Source organism: Hemitrygon akajei, chromosome 10, assembly GCF_048418815.1.
Source record: "Hemitrygon akajei chromosome 10, sHemAka1.3, whole genome shotgun sequence".
NCBI classification, from domain to species: domain Eukaryota; kingdom Metazoa; phylum Chordata; class Chondrichthyes; order Myliobatiformes; family Dasyatidae; genus Hemitrygon; species Hemitrygon akajei.
This window is the reverse complement of record NC_133133.1, coordinates 173,538,660-173,555,963: the sequence shown is the minus strand read 5'-3', so window position 1 is coordinate 173,555,963 and position 17,304 is coordinate 173,538,660. Positions and strand designations below refer to the sequence as shown.

The window sequence follows — 17,304 nt, the reverse complement described above, 5'->3', positions numbered from 1 at the left end:
ACAGACAGACAGTTAAAGGTTAGCTTTATTTGTCACACGCATATTGAAACGTAAAGGGAAATGAGTCGTTTGCATCAAATCAAATGAGCGAGTATTGTGCTGGGGGGAGCCAATAGGTGTTACCACATTTCAGGCACCAACATACAGTAGCACGCCCACAGCTCACTAATCCTAACCCGTCACGTAGGGGGCATGTGGAGCACCCACACCGTCACAGGGAGAACATTCAGATAGTGGAGAGAACTGAACCCCGACTGGTGATTACTGACACTGTAAAGCAATTGTGCTAACCGTTACGCTACTGTGCCAGTTGGCCTTCAAGGAATCAAAGTTTCTAGGGGACAGGCAGGAGAAGTGCAACCAAAGCAGGGATCTTACTGAGGGGAACGCATACGGGAGGATCCATATGACTGACTCTTATCAGATTCAATGTTAAGGTTTCAAATCCCAGAGCAGGCAGAAGAATCGCGAAGGCATAATGTTTTTAAATAATTAGGCAAGAATAATTTTAATTCCACTCCCCATTCTGACATGCCCCCTCTACCACCACAACGAGGGCACAACTCAGGTGGGAGGAACAACACCTCATTTAATTCCACCTGTGTAGCCTCCAACCTGATGGCACGAAGATTGATTTCTTCAACCTTTGGTAATTTCTCCCCCCCTCTCGGTTTCCATTCCCCATTCTGGTTCCCCTCTCACCACTTCTCTTCTCACCTGCCTATCACCTCCTTCTCATTTCTCTCCTCTTTCCCTTTCTCCCATGGTCCACTCTTATCTCCTATCAGATTCCTTCTTCTTCAGCCCTTTATCTCTTCCACCAATCACCTCCCAGCTTCTTACTTCAACACCCTACCCACCCACCATCCCCTCACCTGGTCTCACCCATCACCTTCCAGTTTGTACTCCTCCCCTTCCCCCACCTCCTTATCCTGGCTTCTGCCCTCTTCTGTTCCAGTCCTGATGAAGGATCTCAGCCCAAAACATCAACATAGATGCTGCCTGACTTGCTGAGTTCCTCCAGCATTTTGTGTGTGTTGCCCAAGATTTCCAGCGCCTGCAGAATCTCTCGTGTTAGACAAAAATAATAGCTATGCTGTGAGGGCCCAGGCGGCCATTTGGCCTATAAGTATCTACACCAGCTTTTATCAGAATATTCCCTGTAACCTGCAAACATTTCATCTCCAACTTCCTTTAGAAAATTCCAGCTCATTCCTCCTGCCCAAGATGAAGTGAGATCAGCCTACCAGCATTCCCTGTGCAAACAGGTATTTTCGAACTCAGAACGATACAGGTGCTTTGGCCCAACTGATCCTTGCCAAAGAAACTCCATCCAAACCAGGTGTACTTGCTAGTGCTTGACCCATGTCTGTTCACACAGCGGTGGAAATGAATGGTATTTCATGGGAACAGGAACATAAATCTATGAAATGCAGTCTCTCAATGAACCCTTTGCATAAGATCACAAGACACAGGAGCAGAATTAGGCCATTCAGCCCATCACATCTGCTCTGCCATTCCATCATGGCTGATTTATTGTTCCTCTCAATCCCATTCTCCTGCCTTCTTCCCGTAACCTTTGATGCCCTGACTAATCAAGGACCTATCAACCTCTGCTTTAAATATTCCCAATGGCTCCACAGTTGTCTGTGGCACTGAATTCCACAGATTCACCACCTCTGGCTAAAGAAATTCTTCCTAATCTCTGTTCTAAATGGACATCCTTCAATTTTGAGGCTGTGCCCTCTAGTCCTAAAGGAGACATGCTGTCCACATTCACTCTATCTAGGCCATTCGATATATCTCAATGAGATCCCCCTCACACCTTGCCCAAGACTGACCTGCAGGTGAGCAAATGGAAAAAACATCTTACACCTCCTTTGGTAGAGATGTATCTCCAACCTGTCACCCTACAAGTTACAATAAGAAATATAACAAAGTCACTTGTACAAAAAGAGAGCAAAAAAACCCACTAGTTTTTAGAATGCTTTGAAGAAGCAGCTACAAGTGCTTGAAGACCCACACTGGACATCAGTGATAATAAATCTGATTCACTTTCCAAAACAGATATTGGCTATCTATTCTATCTCTGCCTCTTGTAATTTCATTAACTTCTATCAGGTCCTCCCTCAATTTCCACTATGATAGAGAAATAGCCAGTTTGTCCAATCTTTCCTTATGGTATCTCAGATTCAGATTCAGATTCAGTTTATTGTCATTTAGAAACCACAAATGCAATGCAGTTAAAAAATGAGACAACATTCCTCCAGAATGATATCACAAAAGCATATGACAAAACAGATACACCAGAAAATCCACATAACGTTTGGCAATCCCCCATCCAGAGTCCGGAGAGGCTGCTGCATATTAATATCGCGCTACCGTCTTAGCGAATTCCCCGGAAAGGAGCTCCAATCCCAAATCTGCCCTCTAACCCAGGAGTCATCCTGATAAACCACCTCTGTACACTCTCCAAAGCCGCCACATCCTTCTTATAGTGAACTGATTATCAAAGTATCCATATGTCACCGTATGGAGATACATTTTCCTACAGGCATTTGTAGGAAAGTAAATAAATACAATCGAACTTATGAAAAACTATGCATAACAAAGACTGACAAACATCTAATATGCAAAGGAAGACAAATCAGTCAATAATACTTTTCTGTTCCTGGGCATTTAGGTGTTTTTATACCACTCTATGATGCCACTACTCAATAAACTCTCTACCATGCTTCAATGGGAGTTTTATCAAGGTTTTAGATGGCATGCCGAATCTGCGCAAATCTCTAAAAAAAAAGTAGAGATGATGCTGTTGTCCCTTTGAGGAACTGGTCCCAGAACAGGTCCTCTGATATAATAATGCTGAGGAATGTAAAGTTTCTAACCCCTCCACCTCCGATCCCCTGATGAGGACTGGCTCATGGACCTCCGGTTTCCTCAGTCAATAATCAGCTCTTTGATTTTGTTGATGTTAAGCGAGAGGTTGTTGTGGCACCATTCAACCAGATTTTCAATCTCCCTCCTATATGCTGATTTGTCACCACCTTTGATTTAACCTAGGACAGTGGCGTCGTCAACAAACTTAAATGTGGCATTGGAGCAAAGCTTAGCCACGCAGTCATAAGTATAAAGTGAGGAGAGCAGGGGGCGAAACACACAGTCTTGTGGTGTACCTGTGCTGATGGAGATTGTGGAGGAGATGCTGTTGCCAATCTGAACTGACTGGGGTCTTCAAGTGAGGAAATCAAAGATCTAGTTGTACAGGAAAGCTCAGGGAGCTATGAACTTGCATCTCAAGTTCTCTCTGTAAGAGGTTCTTGTCATATGATCTGCACATCCTCCCAGAATCTGCAGAGTTTATGACCTCACATTTGACTGGATTAAATTCCATCTACCACCTCCCAACCAACTTTCCAGCTGATCTATGTCCTTACACAACCTCCTCGCTCTCTATGACTCCATCAATTTCTTAAGATAAAACAACATCTGTGTAAATTTTCTCTGCACTCTTTCAATCTTATTGATGACCCTCCTGTAGGTAGGTGACTGGGACGGCACAGAACACTGCAAAATTTTGTCTCACCAATGTCTTATACAACTTAAACAACACATCCCAATATTTTGATATACAAAAGCCAATGTGCCAAAAGCTCTCTTTACAACTCTATCTACATATGACACTACTTTCAAGACTCAGCACCGATCCTTGTGGTACACCATTTGTGACAGAGTTCTAGTCTGAATTAACACTCGGCCACCACCTACCCCTACCTCCTATCATCCAGCCAAACTTGGATGCAGTTTGATAAAAATCCCTCTGGTCCCTTTGTGCCAGAACCTCATGGCCCAAAGAACAGGGTCCAGAGAACTGACAGACAACGTGCTGGAGAATTACTGGGATGCTGCTCAAGGCTTGAAGGACAAACTGACTAGGTGGAGTTGCCATCTAAAGTGCAGACTTGAGATAAGATGAGGTTTCTATGTTTAGAAAGTGCATAAACAGGTTGAGGAAAAAGAAAATAAAACTCCCTCAAGCACAAAACTGACTACAGCTATTGCCTGAAACCACTGGCCCTCTCCTCAGCACTGAACTGGCTTCGTGACCGTGGCCTGCAAACATCAGCACTCGCCCCAACGCTGAACTGGCCTGATGATCACCGGGCTCCAGGACCAGCTTCACTCACCTCAGCCCTGAACCGACTCTCCGTGGTTGTGCACTCACTTTCAGGTACTCAGTGGTTCATGTTGTGTGATATATGTTTACATAATTTGTTCTTTTTTTGTACATTGCTTGTTTGATAGTCTTTGTTGTACGAGGTTTTCCTGTGGATTCAATTGGGTTTCCTTGTTTTGTGGCTGTCTGTAAGGAGACGAATCTCAAGGTTGTATATGTAATATTTCAATCACAAGCAAGAGAAAATCTGCAAACGTTGGAAATCCAAACAACACACACAAAATGCTGGAGGATCTCAGCAGGCCAGGCAGTATCCATGGAAAAGACTATAGTCAACGTTTCAGGCCGAGACCCTTAATCAGGACTGGAGAAAAAAAGATGAGGAGTCAGTGTGGGAGGAGGGGAGGGGAGGAAGTAACACAAGGTGATAGGTGAAACTGGGGGGGGGGGGGAGAGGGAGTAAAGAGGGGCAAGTTGATTGGTGAGAGAGATACAGAGCTGGAGAAGGGGGAATCTAATAGGAGAGGACAGAAGGCCATGGAAGAAAGAAAAGGGCGAGGAGCACCAGAGGGAGGTGATGGGCAGGCAAGGAGACGAGGTGGGGAAATTACCGGAAGTTCGAGAAATCGATGTTTATGCCATCAGACTGGAGGCTACCCAGACAGAATACAAGGTTTGCTCCACCAACCTGAGTGTGGCCCCATCGTGACAGGGACTGACATGCTGGAATGGGAATGGGAAGAGGAATTAAAATGGGTTGCCACTGGGAGATCCTGTTTATTTTCTGGCTCAGCAAATCTACATCGGGTTTCACCGATACACAGGAGGCCACACAGGGAACACTGGATATATATAGTATATATACTTTGATAATAAATGTACTTTGAAATTTGAACTTTGAAGAAAAATCTAGAGGTCCTGATGAAGTGTCTTGGCCCAAAACATCGACTGTTTATTCCTTTCCATAGATGACTGATCCGCTGAGTTCCTCCAGCACTTTGTGTGTTGCTCTAAATCAGGGACTCCGAACCTGGGGTCTACAGACCCCTCAATTAATGGTAGGGGTCCATGGCATAAAATAGGCTGGGAATCCCTGTTAGAGTCTAACAGCTTGAGGGGTGAGCAACACCAGGGTTAGATGAATTACTCTGATTCATCACTACTTGTTCAAGCAGAATAAAGACTATTATAACACAGAATAAGGCGAGAAGTGCCTCACTAATCTGCCCTAACCTCAATCAACAAAAAGATTAAAAAGATTTGCTTTATTCGTCACAAGTACATCCAAACATAGTGAAATACATCATTTGCGTTAAAGACCAACTCAGTCTGATGATGTGCAGGGGGCAGCCCACAAGTGTCGCCATGCTTTGGGAGCTAACATAACAGGCCCACAACTTACCAATCCCAACCCATATGTCTTCGCAACGCAAGAGGAAACCAGAGCACCCGGAGGAAACTCACGGGGAAAACGTAGTAAATTCCTACAGGGAGAGGTGGGAATTCAGCCACAAGTGCAGGAAATGAGATCTGTTTATATGGTAATTTGGGCTAGTATAGGCATCCAGGGCCGAACAGCCTCCTTTGTGTGCACCTGTCCTGCACAGTGTATTGTGTATGGTACGTAGGGTGTATTGGCCTTCATCAATTGTGGAACTGAATTTAGGAGCCGAGAGGTAATGTTCCTGCTATTTAGGACCCTGGTCAGACCCCACTTGGAGTACTGTGCTCAGTTCTGGTCACCTCACTACAGGAAGGATGTGGAAACCATAGAAAAGGTGCAGTGGAGATTTACAAGGATGTTTCCTGGATTGGGGAGCATGCCTTATGAGAATAGGTTGAATGAACTCGGCCTTTTCTCCTTGGAGCGACTGAGGATGAGAGGTGACCTGATAGAGGTGTATAAGATGATGAGAGACATTGATCATGTGGATAGTCAGAGGCTTTTTCCCAGGGCTGAAATAGTTGCCACAAGAGGACACAGGTTTAAGATGCTGGGGAGTAGGTACAGAGGAGATGTCGGGGGTAAATTTTTTACTCAGAGAGCGGTGAGTGCATGAATGGGCTACAGGCAACGGTGGTGGAGGCGGATATGATAGGGTCTTTTAAGAGGCTTTTAGATAGGTACATGGAGCTTAGTAAAATAGAGGGCTATAGGTAAGCCTAGTAATTTCTAAGGTAGGGACATGTTCGGCACAACTTTGTGGGCCGAAGGGCCTGTATTGTGCTGTAGGTTTTCTATGTAGTTGCGACAAAAATCCTCCCCACCCACCCTCGCTCACCTGGAAGCGACAGCTGCCCACCACCACGTAGTTGTCCCCTCCGTAGGCGATGAGGGTGCCGGCGTCGCAGCTGTCGAAAGGGCTGAACTCCACGGCGATCACCGTCTCCTCGCTCAGCACCGAGTGCGTTGCTCTTCGGGCCCCCGCTTCCTTCTTCTTGTTCAGCAGCATGATCGGGAGAGCAGGCGGTGGCCGGGTCTGAGCTCCAAGGGTTCCCCACCAACACCACACGCTCAAAGCTTCCCCGCTTGGAACGTCCAGCCACCGCTGATTGGCTACGGCCACTTCGCTTCCGAGTGGAAAGTGCAACATTGCAGAGCGGCGACTCCCATTGGCTGTTGCAACACCGGCCCGGGACTTTTAAACCAGCCCAGAGCCAGCGCTCGACAGTTAAGGAGAGGTTGGATTGTATTGTTAGTGTGTCGGTTCTGTAGTCCCGGAGATAGGGCAGAGAGGATCACAGGCGACAGACCACCCAGTGGAGATCTTGATCTGTGTTCGGGATCACATCTGTATCAGAGCAAGAACGATGTCCTTTGATCATCTAAACTGCCAACCAAGCACAATCGAATTTCCCCCCAGGTAAACCGTAGCCTCGGGGAGAGGACTCTCCCAGGGCAGCTCGAGATGCAAAGTGACAAGCACCTGTAGTAGTTCTTTGGCAGGAGAGTTAGTTGGTGTTGTTCTAACTGACAGTTGCCAAATTTGAACCGCCCATCTGCCGTGTGATTGGTTTTCTGTTAACGCTTTTTGTAAAGCTGCATTTGTCCTTGTATAAGGAGGAACTCGCTCTACTGACAATTTTTCGAAGAAATTTGAACGTTATGTCAGATTGGGTTTAAAGGAAATATCCCTTGTAATGTATATTTCTAGCATTTTATATTGAGGAAACGCGGATGCGGTTTGAGTGACTGCCCTATAGTGACCTGAATTTCGTTTCCGTGAGAGGGTGGAGACACAGATTGTCTCGGTAACTCAAACTGCTGTTATCCCAATGAGCTTTAGCCATCCTCCTCTGCATGAGGGGGATATAAATAGAATCAATATTGATGGGGTGGCATCACGGGTTAGTGAGACGTAGAGAATATTAGACCATAAATATAAGTGCAGAGCTCCGCCATTGGGTCTGCTCTGACGTTCGATTGTAACCGATTTATTGTCTCTCAACCCCATTCTCCACTCCTCCCTGTTGTAACCTTCGATGCTCTGACTAATCGGGATCCTATTAATCTCTGCTTTAAAGATTCTAAAACTCCATAATCCCGGAAGTTAAACGGTTAACATATGAGGAGCATTTAATGGATATCGGCCTGAATTCGCTGCATTCTTGGAGAATGAGGGGGAATCTCAGTGAATATTGGAACTCCTGGATAGTGTGGATGTGGAGGGGATGTTTCCTATAGTGGGGAAGACTAGGACTGGAGGACACACGCTTAGAACAGAGGGAAGTCCCTTTAGAATGGAGATGAGGAATTCCTTTAGCCAGATGGTGGTGGGTCTGTGGAATTCATTGCACAGATGGCCGTGGAGGCAAAGTTATTGAGTATATTTAAACTGGAGGTTTAGGTCTTGCTTAGTAAGTGTTCCAAGGTTATGGGACAAAGGCAGGAGAGTGGGGTGAGAAGAAAAGTAAATTAGCCCCGAGGGTGTATTGGAGCAGACTCAATTAGACATGGTCTAATTCTGCTATTGTCTCTTGTGGTCTAAATGGAACTTCATTTTAGCAGTCCCAACATATGACTTTCACGAAGGGAGTGCACTTTGAGCCAAGAACGACCTGGCTACAGTGATAATTAAAATCTTTCATAGTCTTCAATACCTACAAATTTAAAGATTAATTCTCCGTGGACTCTTAGGGTCCTGAATTCCTGCCAGCAGAGAGTGTTACAGTTGGTAAGGAGATTTCGGGAGGAATGGTGCCTATTAAGAGAGCGTGAGAGGATGACGGTGTGCAGTGCGGACCACATGTTCCTGGTTCTACAGCTTGCCGTGGCTGAGGTGAACAAGGAGGTAACTCTTCTGTTTATCGCCGAGAAGCAAGTAGATCTCAATTTCTTCTTTTGTGCTAAAGGTGGCTTGCACCTATCAGAAAGAGGCATTACCACCACCTACTGTAATGGAGTATGACAGGAGCCACGATTGGGAGCAGATCCAGCCTCACAAACCTGTTTTAATTAAAAACTTCACCAGAGCCCTCACAGGGATTCACCATCCCTGCCTCAGGTGCCAGAATATCCTGCAAGCTAAGCACCCCTGATCGACCCAATAATTGCCCAAATAGCTTCCTACCTTCCAATGAATATCTATGACACCATGACCTCTTATTCCACTGTCTCAGGGACCTTACAATAATCACACCACCTGTTCCCATGCTTACCAACAAGTGCCAAAGTGGAGTCCAAACCTCAATCTTGCCACCACACATCTTCCCTCCTATCCCTTTTCAAAAGATACCTCCCCTGAACTCATGGAACCAACCTCCCCCTCCCACTCCTATCCCACAAGTTCTGCCTTTTTCTAATCCCAGCCAACCTAGTATAAGATCTGGCTTCATACTTTATCATATTAACTATAATATCTACCTCTACTTGGTAAGTGCCTGTTTTGCTGTAATGCCCTTTCGTTACCTGATACACCCACATGTGCAGGTAGCCAACAAAATTGTGCAACTATTCCCACACTCTCCAGAGCATGTAGATTATAATGCAATTCCATCAACAGATCAAGTCTCCTTGAATACTTCAGTTCCAAACTCTGCAGTGCTGAGGCAGAACCTGAGCAGTTCACATAGAACAGTACGGGCCCTTTGGCCCACAGTGTTGTGCCGACCCTTAAACCCTGCCTCCCATGTAACCCCTCACCTCAAATTCCTCCATATACCTGTCTAGTAGTCACAACTCTGTTTGCCTTAATTTGTTTGACCCATTGTATAATTTAAATTTCCATCCCCTCTCACTTTAACCTTTGGAAACCTCCTTTGTCAGTAATAATAATTAGTGTGAACGGATTACATGTTGTACAAATTGTTCCTTCTGGGTTTTAAACTTCCATCCCTTGTGTTCAAAATGTCTTCCTAAACCCTCATACTTTGGCTGTAGTTACAAGATTCAGGGTCATTTATTGATCACAGGCAGAGAAATGTGTCATTTGCATTCATCACCAACGCACCCAAGGATGTGCTGGCGGGAGCTCGCGAATGCAGAGCAACAATGAAACAAATCACAAACGAGAAAATCTACAGATGCTGGAAATCTGAGCAACACACACAAGGTGCTGGAGGAACTCAGCAGGCCAGGCAGCAACTATGGGCGTAAAAAAAGGTGCAGTCTGTAGCGGTGTGCTACACGCAGTGCTAAAATAACAACACGGAGTAGGTAAACTGCAGTCAAAGTTAATTTTATTCGAACTTCACAGCCTTGTTTTAAAGCCTCCCTCATCCCCCCCCGGGCGCGGATGCTCCAAGAGACACGTACTGATACCCCCCCCCAGGCTTTTCTCCCTTTGCTGCGGACCTGGCCTTTGTGCCTGCACGCTGGCTAATTGTGAGCCGGTTCGAGTGTGCTAGGAAGTGGGTCGCCACAAGTCAACATTTTGGGCTGAAACCCTTCGGCAGGACTGGAGGAAGTGCTGAGGAGTAGATTTAAAAGATGGGGGGGGGTGGAAAGAGAATCACAAGTTGATAAGTGAAATGGAGGGGGATGGTATGAAGTAAAGAGCTGGGAAGTTGATTGGAAGAAAGAAAAAGGTGGGGGGGGAGCATCAGAGGGAGGCAATGGGCGGGCAAGGAGGTGGGAAATGGTGAAGGGGGAGGTTATTATCAGAAGTTTGAGAAGTTGATGTTCATGCCATCAGGTTGGAGGCTGCCCAAACAGAACTTGTGCCATCAGGTTGTTAGGGCATCCATGGCCTCCTCCACTGTTGTAATGAGGACTTTGATCTTGGGGCCTCAAACTCCTGGCTCACACAGGCCTTTGATCCCCAAGACTTGCCAATCTTGAGAGTGGGGGGGGGGGGGGTGATCCAATTCCCGAACTCATAAATGTCGAGTTTCCAGACACTGCAACATGGGGGGAGTATACATATACTGTATCTGCATTAGACCATAAGGACACAGGAGCAGAAATGGGCCAATCAGCCCATTCCATCATGACTGACCTCCTATCCCTATCAACCCCATTTTCCTGCCTTCTCCCTGTAACCTTTGACTCCCTGACTAATCAAGAATCTATCAATCTCCACTTTAAATATACCCAGTGACTCTGCCTCCACAGCTGTCTATAACGATTGGTACCACGGTTAAGCTATTGATCCAAAGCTCTGGACGTTGATCCAGGGAATGAGTTCAAATCCCATCATGCTAACAGAGGAATTGAAATTTGATTCACATAGCATGGAAACAGGCTCCTCAGCCCCTTTTGTCTATGGGCACCATGTAGCAAAGTGGTAAGACTGATGTTATTACAGGTTGGGTGACAGAGTTCAATTCTGGCATCATCTGTAATTTTTGGACTGGTTGAGGGGTGATCTGATAGAGGCTCACAGATAGTGGACAGAGTATCTGTTTCCCAGTGTGGAAATGTCTAATACCAGAGGGCATGAATTGAAGGTGAAGGTGGGGAGGGGGGGGGTGTTCAAAGGAGACATGAAAGGCAAGTTGTTTTTTTTAACTCGGAGAGTGGTGGATGCCTGGAATGCACTGCTTGGTATGGTGGTAGAGGCAAAAATATTAGAGGCTCTTAGATGTTTGGATAGGCACATAAGGTGTAAGGAAGGTGGGGGGATATAGACATGGTGTAGGTGCGAGGGATTAGTGTTTTGGGGCTTTTGATTTGCTTTTTAGCTGGTTCACCACAACATTGTGGGCTGAATTGCCTGTTCCTAAGCTGTACTGTTCTGTTATAAATAGGTGGTTGCTTAGCAATGTGGCTTGTTGCTGTTCTGTATCTCCATATAAATACTAGCCAACTTGCCTCATGCCAGTACTATTTGCTTCTGTTTGGCCCATGTCTTTCTAAACCTTTCCTATCATCTACCCATCCAAATGTTGGTGTACTTGTACCTGTAGCCCCCTGGTAAGCCTCAGGCTCGCTCAGCTCGCTTCCGTCTAGGGGGAGCAGCCTTCGGCCCCACCAAACTGGGTAATCAGTTTGTGTAGATGCTGTATGATGTCCCCACCACGCCAAATAACAGACAGTAAACCATATGCGATTAAATGATTACACTTTATAGATCTTACTGGAACTATAATTAATAGAGATACAATATAAAAGGAAAAGTAAAAGGCGCCAAATTTATCAAAGTCCAACCACTTCGTGCACAACCGTTGGAGCTCAGTTAATGAAGTCTTCTTGCCACCATTCGATCCCCTCCGACCTCCTCGACCCGCCGCCTGGGACCAACAACCAGGACCAGACGCTCCACATGAATCTGTCCTCATCTCCTCTCCTCGCCAAAGACCCTGGGCCTCAGACTCCCGCTCGGGGTCCATTCCGTCACCCACCTTACAGCATCACGTCTCCTCTTTAACCCCATCGCGCCGACTCCCTAAAGCCTGTGGAACAATAGCTTACAGACCCACAAAGAATAACATCTATCACAATTGGTTAACAAATGAATGCAATTCTTGTTATCAGTAATTATAACCCAAACAAGCTGCGAGAGAAAAGCACTTTCTCAGCAGCTAACATAACAAAGAAGCAGTTTTACTTTTAATATAACAAAGAAGCCATTTTATTAGCCTTAGCAGTAACGTAAAAGAAGAAACCCCTTACATACCTCTTGGTGAAAAATGGTTTAAAAAAAACACCCCCAATCTGCTGGAGGGACTCAGCAGGTTGGGTAGCATCTATGGAGAGGAATAAACAGTGGACATTTTGGTCTGAGACCCTTCATCAGGATTGGAAAGAAGGGAGGGAAGAAGTGAGAATGAGGAGAGGGAGGACTAGGTGAGGGGGAAGGTAGGTGGGTGGGAGAAGGTGTGAAGTGAGAAGCTGAGAGGTGATGGGTGGAAGAGGTAAAGGGAGAAAGGGGAGGAGAGGACCCAGGGGTGGTGATAGGCAGGTGGGGAGAAGAGAAGGGGTGAGATTAGCGCAAGAATGGGAATGGAAAAAGAGAAAGGACGGGGAGAAATTGATGTTCTTGTGTTATTTAATGAGTTCCTATTAAATACCTACTTCATCTAACCCTATGCCTTCTGTTTCTTGATTTTTTTCCCAACAATCAGGAGAGTGGGGGGGAGAGAGACTGAGTGCATTCACCCTATCTAACCGCTTGTGATTTTTTGTTATATACAGTTCTCAGATCACCCCTCATTCTCTTGTATTCCTAAGACTGTATGTCTTCGAGATGAGCTGATGAGCCCCATCTGCCAAAAGCAATTGGTTTTAAGGTGCCTTTGCCCCTTCTCCTGTCAATAGAAACTGTTCTCCCAGGCTCAGGAGCTAAGCCACACATGAAGCCCAGGAGCTGGTCTTGGTTGTCAGAGGCTATTTGAGACACATTTAATAGGTAGTGGGAGTTTATCCCTGCTATCTCCCCCAGCTACGACAACTTTAAGAACCTCCTTTATAGCAGGCTGACCAAAACTGAATGCAAGTTCCAAACACGGTCTCAATGTCTTGTACAACTGCAACATAACATCACAATATCTATATTGTGCCTGACTGCAGGTCAGTGTGACAAAGCCCTGACTAACTACAACACCATTTACAGAGCAATGTATTTGTACTGCCAGGTGCCTCTGTTCCACATTTCCAATGGTTGTATAAATGTGTGATTGGGGAAGAGAAAAAAAACTAATATTACTACTGGTGACTTCAGAAAAATCTGTTTAAAGATTCATCTGGTTTATTTTTTTTACCAAACCCTCAATAGTTTGGCTCTGATTCAGATTAATTTATCTGCCGCAGGTACATCAAAACATACAGACAAATGTATTGCTTGCATTATCAGCCAAGGATGTGCTGGGGCAGCCCACAAGTGTTGCCATGATTTCTGTAACATCAATGTAACATGCTCACCATTGTAGAAATATACAGGGAACAACGACACAACTCAACAGAACAGAACACAACAGCAACACCTTTTCTCCCACCCACTCAGTCTAACACAGACAGTACTTGGCCAAGACATGCAAATGTTCACAATATTCCACAGGAACTCAGCAGGCCAGGCAGCATCTATGGAAAAGGGTAAACAGTCGATGTTTTGGGCTTCTTCGGAACTGGTAAACATTGGGCTCTGACTTCTCGACACACCTGCCATTAAGCCTCGACTTGCAGAATCTCTGACTTTTGGTCTTTGACCTTCAGGTTCAAACTTCTTTATTAACCCTGGACTGTCTGATTGCAGGCCTTTGAATTCCAGGCTGGTATGTAAGCCTGTGACTCGCTGACCTGACTTGTCACCCTTTCCATGTCTGATTCCAGACTGGCAGTATTGAGCTAAGCTTTCGATTGCCCTCTGGCCCTCAAGACCCTCTCCAGGGAGAGGGGAGGGTGGGGTAAATGTATGGTTGTGGATAGAGAATTCCAGGCTCTGGTGAGACTTGAGAGCTGCCCCTAGCACAATCCTCATTGCCGTTGATATTGGTTGTTGAACGAAAATGATGCACTTCACTTTATGCTTTGTGAATGTGACTATTAAATTTTTCTCTTGTCTTGAATGTCCCTAATGTATTGGCCTCTACTCCTGTCCCAGGTAATGCTTTCCATGCACTCTCTCTGGATATTAAAAAAAAAAGTTTGACATCTGTCCCACCTCCCCACCCCTGTACTTTCTCCAGTCAATTTAACATTATGCTTCCTTTTGTTTCTTCACTGGGAGTAGGTCTCCGGCTGTCCAATCTTTTACAGAGTAAACCCATAATAAATGCAAATTACAGAAATCAACTTGCAAATCAAAGGTAGTATTGATGGCCGACGGGAAGTTGTTTCTGTATTGACTGACTTCAGGCTCCACCTACTCCTCCCAGATGGTAGTAGTGAGAGCAGGTGATGTCCCAGGTGATAAGGGTCCTAGGTGATGAATCTTGCCTTTTTGAAGCATTGCCTCTGAATGGTGAGGAATGTCACATCCGCGATGAAGCTGGACAAGTGAGTTCATAGTGAAGCACAAGTTTTCCAGCTGAATCTTGCCTTTTTGAAGCATTGCCTCTGAATGGTGAGGAATGTCACATCCGCGATGAAGCTGGACAAGTGAGTTCATAGTGAAGCACAAGTTTTCCAGCTGAATCTTGCCTTTTTATTTTTCTGTTTTCCTATGTAGTCCTGTGGTGAATTCACCGTAGTGTTGAGCGAGCTGATCCTGATGTGGAAGTATTTACTTCAGAAGAAACTGGAGTTGCTAAGTGATCCTGAAAAGGTCCCTGAAGGATTTGAAAGAGTGCATGAAAGGTATCATTCCTTCCTGAGCAGAGGTAATACAGTGGATCTGATTGATGTGTACAAGATCTGTGCTGACCTGGAAGCTGAAGAAGAGCCAGAGGAGATGCTCTCTAAGGTAAGGAGCACAATGTCAACAGTTCCTTCAGTACACCTGGTGTTTTTGTGACGTGGAGTTCAGAAGCTGAGAACAAGGCATAAACTTATTGTTTACAGACATATTATTAAGTGTTAAAAGAAAAAAGAACACGTAAATGGAGTGGACAGTCAGACTTTACCCCCAGAGTGGAAATGGCTAATATGAGAGGGCAGAATTTTAAGACTGGGTGAAAGCATGGGAGGGATGAAAGTGCCGGGGGGTGGGGGTGCTGCTGTACCATCACCTTGATGGTAAAAATGAGACCAGGGCATGTCCTAGGTAATGGGGTGAGTAATGAATCTGTAGTGAGGAAGGTAACATCCCATCCGGATGTCTCTTTCATACCAGCAGAACATCGTCTCTGTTCCTCTGACGAGGGAATCTCCTGTCAAGCCCTCTCTGCTCCTAAGCCACAGCACCAGACTCGGTGCCAGAGACCCAGCATTGTGGCTCTTCCCCCCCCCCCCCCCCCCCAAAGAGATTTGAAGTTGTATACTTGTTACTGAGGGGAATGGCCACAGGTATGCTCTGTACTGGCTGTGTTTGCCCTCCTTCTGACAGTCACCCAGTTACTTGTCTCCTGCAACCAGGGGTGACTACTTCCCTGAAGCTCCTGTCTGTCACCTCCTCATTCTCCCATATGCAGCTTCAGTTCTTTAATACATTCTCTCAGGAGCTGCAACCTGGTGAAGCTGGTGTAGATGTGTTCATCTGGGAAGCTGGAGGTCCCCCAGACTTCTCGCATCTTACACAGTAAGATGCCCCACACTGCCCCTGGAGCCATTCTCACTAAACTACCATGCCCTAACAGATGAGGAATTGACAAATAAGGATAGAAAGAGCAACTTGAAAGGCAGTTTACCTCACCCTAACCTGATCTTGCCTAAGCCTGATGAGCCAAGGTCACTAAATACTGGCACACTCCAAATGAATGGCCACTCCTTGCAGCAGCAGGAATGAAAATCTGATCTTGCAGCTGCAATAAAGCACTGTGCTAATGGCTACACTGGTGTACTGCTCCATACCAGTTTGTGTGATGGACTGGGCTGCATTCGTAATCCTTGCAATTACTTGTGGCCTTGGGCAGAGGCGTTGCTGTGTCAAGTTGTGATACATCTTCCTGTGGAGCACCTCTATAATAACTTTACTTCCGAAAGTACAAGTACAGGAGCCATAGTTGGACATTTATTAATGAGTATAACTGCTTTGATTTAAATGCCATTGGTACTCAGAGGGAATAGTTCAAATTGCATTTTATTATTGGAGTACGTGGGTCACCATATACAACCCGAAGATTCATTGTCTTGTGGGCATACTCAACAAATCTATAAAATAACTATAACAGAATCAGTTAAATACTGCCCAGCTAGGGCTTCCACCCAGCGTGCAAAAGACACCAATCTGTGTAAATGCAAAAAGAAGAAACAATTTTAAGTACAAAGGGCCAGAACTGTTTAGTAGGTAAATTGGTCACTGAACTGATCTGTGATTGGGCTTGTGTTAAATGGGTTGGTTTGCTGGGTGGTGTGGGCTCATTGGGCTCTAAGAGCTGGTGGCTGGTTCCACACTGTATCTCTAAGTAGGTGGTTAGACCCAATTAGATCATTTTATGCATGTGACAAAACCTGAATTGTTGCCAACTTGTGAGAACAACAAAACTAAATATCAAATAATTTAGGTGGAACTACTAGACTTCCTAATGGGATCTTCATCGGATGCAGCAACACAAGTACCCACTTCTCCACCCTGTGAGCAAAGTCAGTCCGCTTCTAAGGTGAGGCAAAGAGTCTTGAAGAAGTGTTGCATTTAATTAATGCCAATGGTTGTACTTAAACTGAGCTATCATGGGCATGATAGCAAAAGGAAAGACTTTGAAGATGAGGTCAGGACAATTTTTCTTTTTAGATTTGCAGGTATAGTACTGCAATCTACTCGTCCTACCACTCCATTTGCACTGTGCTATTGAAAGAGGTATAAATTGTACAAATGGCATGCCTTTGATCAGATATCAGTTGCACTGATGAAGGGTCTCCACTCAAAACATCAACTATTAATCCCTCTCCATAGATGGTGACTGACCCGCATTCCTCCAGCATTTTGCATTGCTCAAGGTTTCCAATATTTGCAGAAGCTCTTCTGATTAGGCTTTTGTATCTTCTCATGAAAATGTCAACACAAATGTCCTATATATGGGATTTTAAATTCATAACTCACTGGGCAACACTCGTATTCTGTCTGGGTAGCCTCCAACCTGATGGCATTGGCATTGACTTTTCTAATTTCTGGTAATTTCTTTCCCCCACCCCTTCTTTCTTTTCCATTTCC

General features: G+C 45.4%; 2 protein-coding genes across 7 annotated transcripts in view; one reads left to right on the top strand and one right to left on the bottom strand.

Moving 5' to 3' along the window:
• Positions 1–6,766, bottom strand: part of nup37 (nucleoporin 37) — a 41,538-nt gene extending 34,772 nt beyond the window's left edge. The window contains exon 1 of the mRNA XM_073059749.1: positions 6,460–6,766. Coding sequence (XP_072915850.1) covers positions 6,460–6,630 — 171 coding nt within the window. The 5' untranslated portion in view covers positions 6,631–6,766. The remainder of the gene's footprint in view (positions 1–6,459) is intronic.
• The window catches only part of parpbp (PARP1 binding protein), a 68,995-nt gene that overhangs the window by 15,271 nt on the left and 36,420 nt on the right, over positions 1–17,304 (top strand). For 2 of the 6 annotated variants that reach the window (XM_073059744.1, XM_073059743.1), the window contains 3 exons: positions 8,316–8,469; positions 14,725–14,958; positions 16,658–16,753. In XM_073059744.1, the coding sequence (XP_072915845.1) occupies positions 8,401–8,469; positions 14,725–14,958; positions 16,658–16,753 (399 nt within the window). In that variant the 5' untranslated portion in view covers positions 8,316–8,400. Of the gene's footprint in view, positions 1–3,593; positions 4,232–6,865; positions 7,042–8,315; positions 8,470–14,724; positions 14,959–16,657; positions 16,754–17,304 lie in introns of those variants that run through there. The other 4 variants (XM_073059746.1, XM_073059745.1, XM_073059742.1 and 1 more) reach the window with 4 other exon arrangements.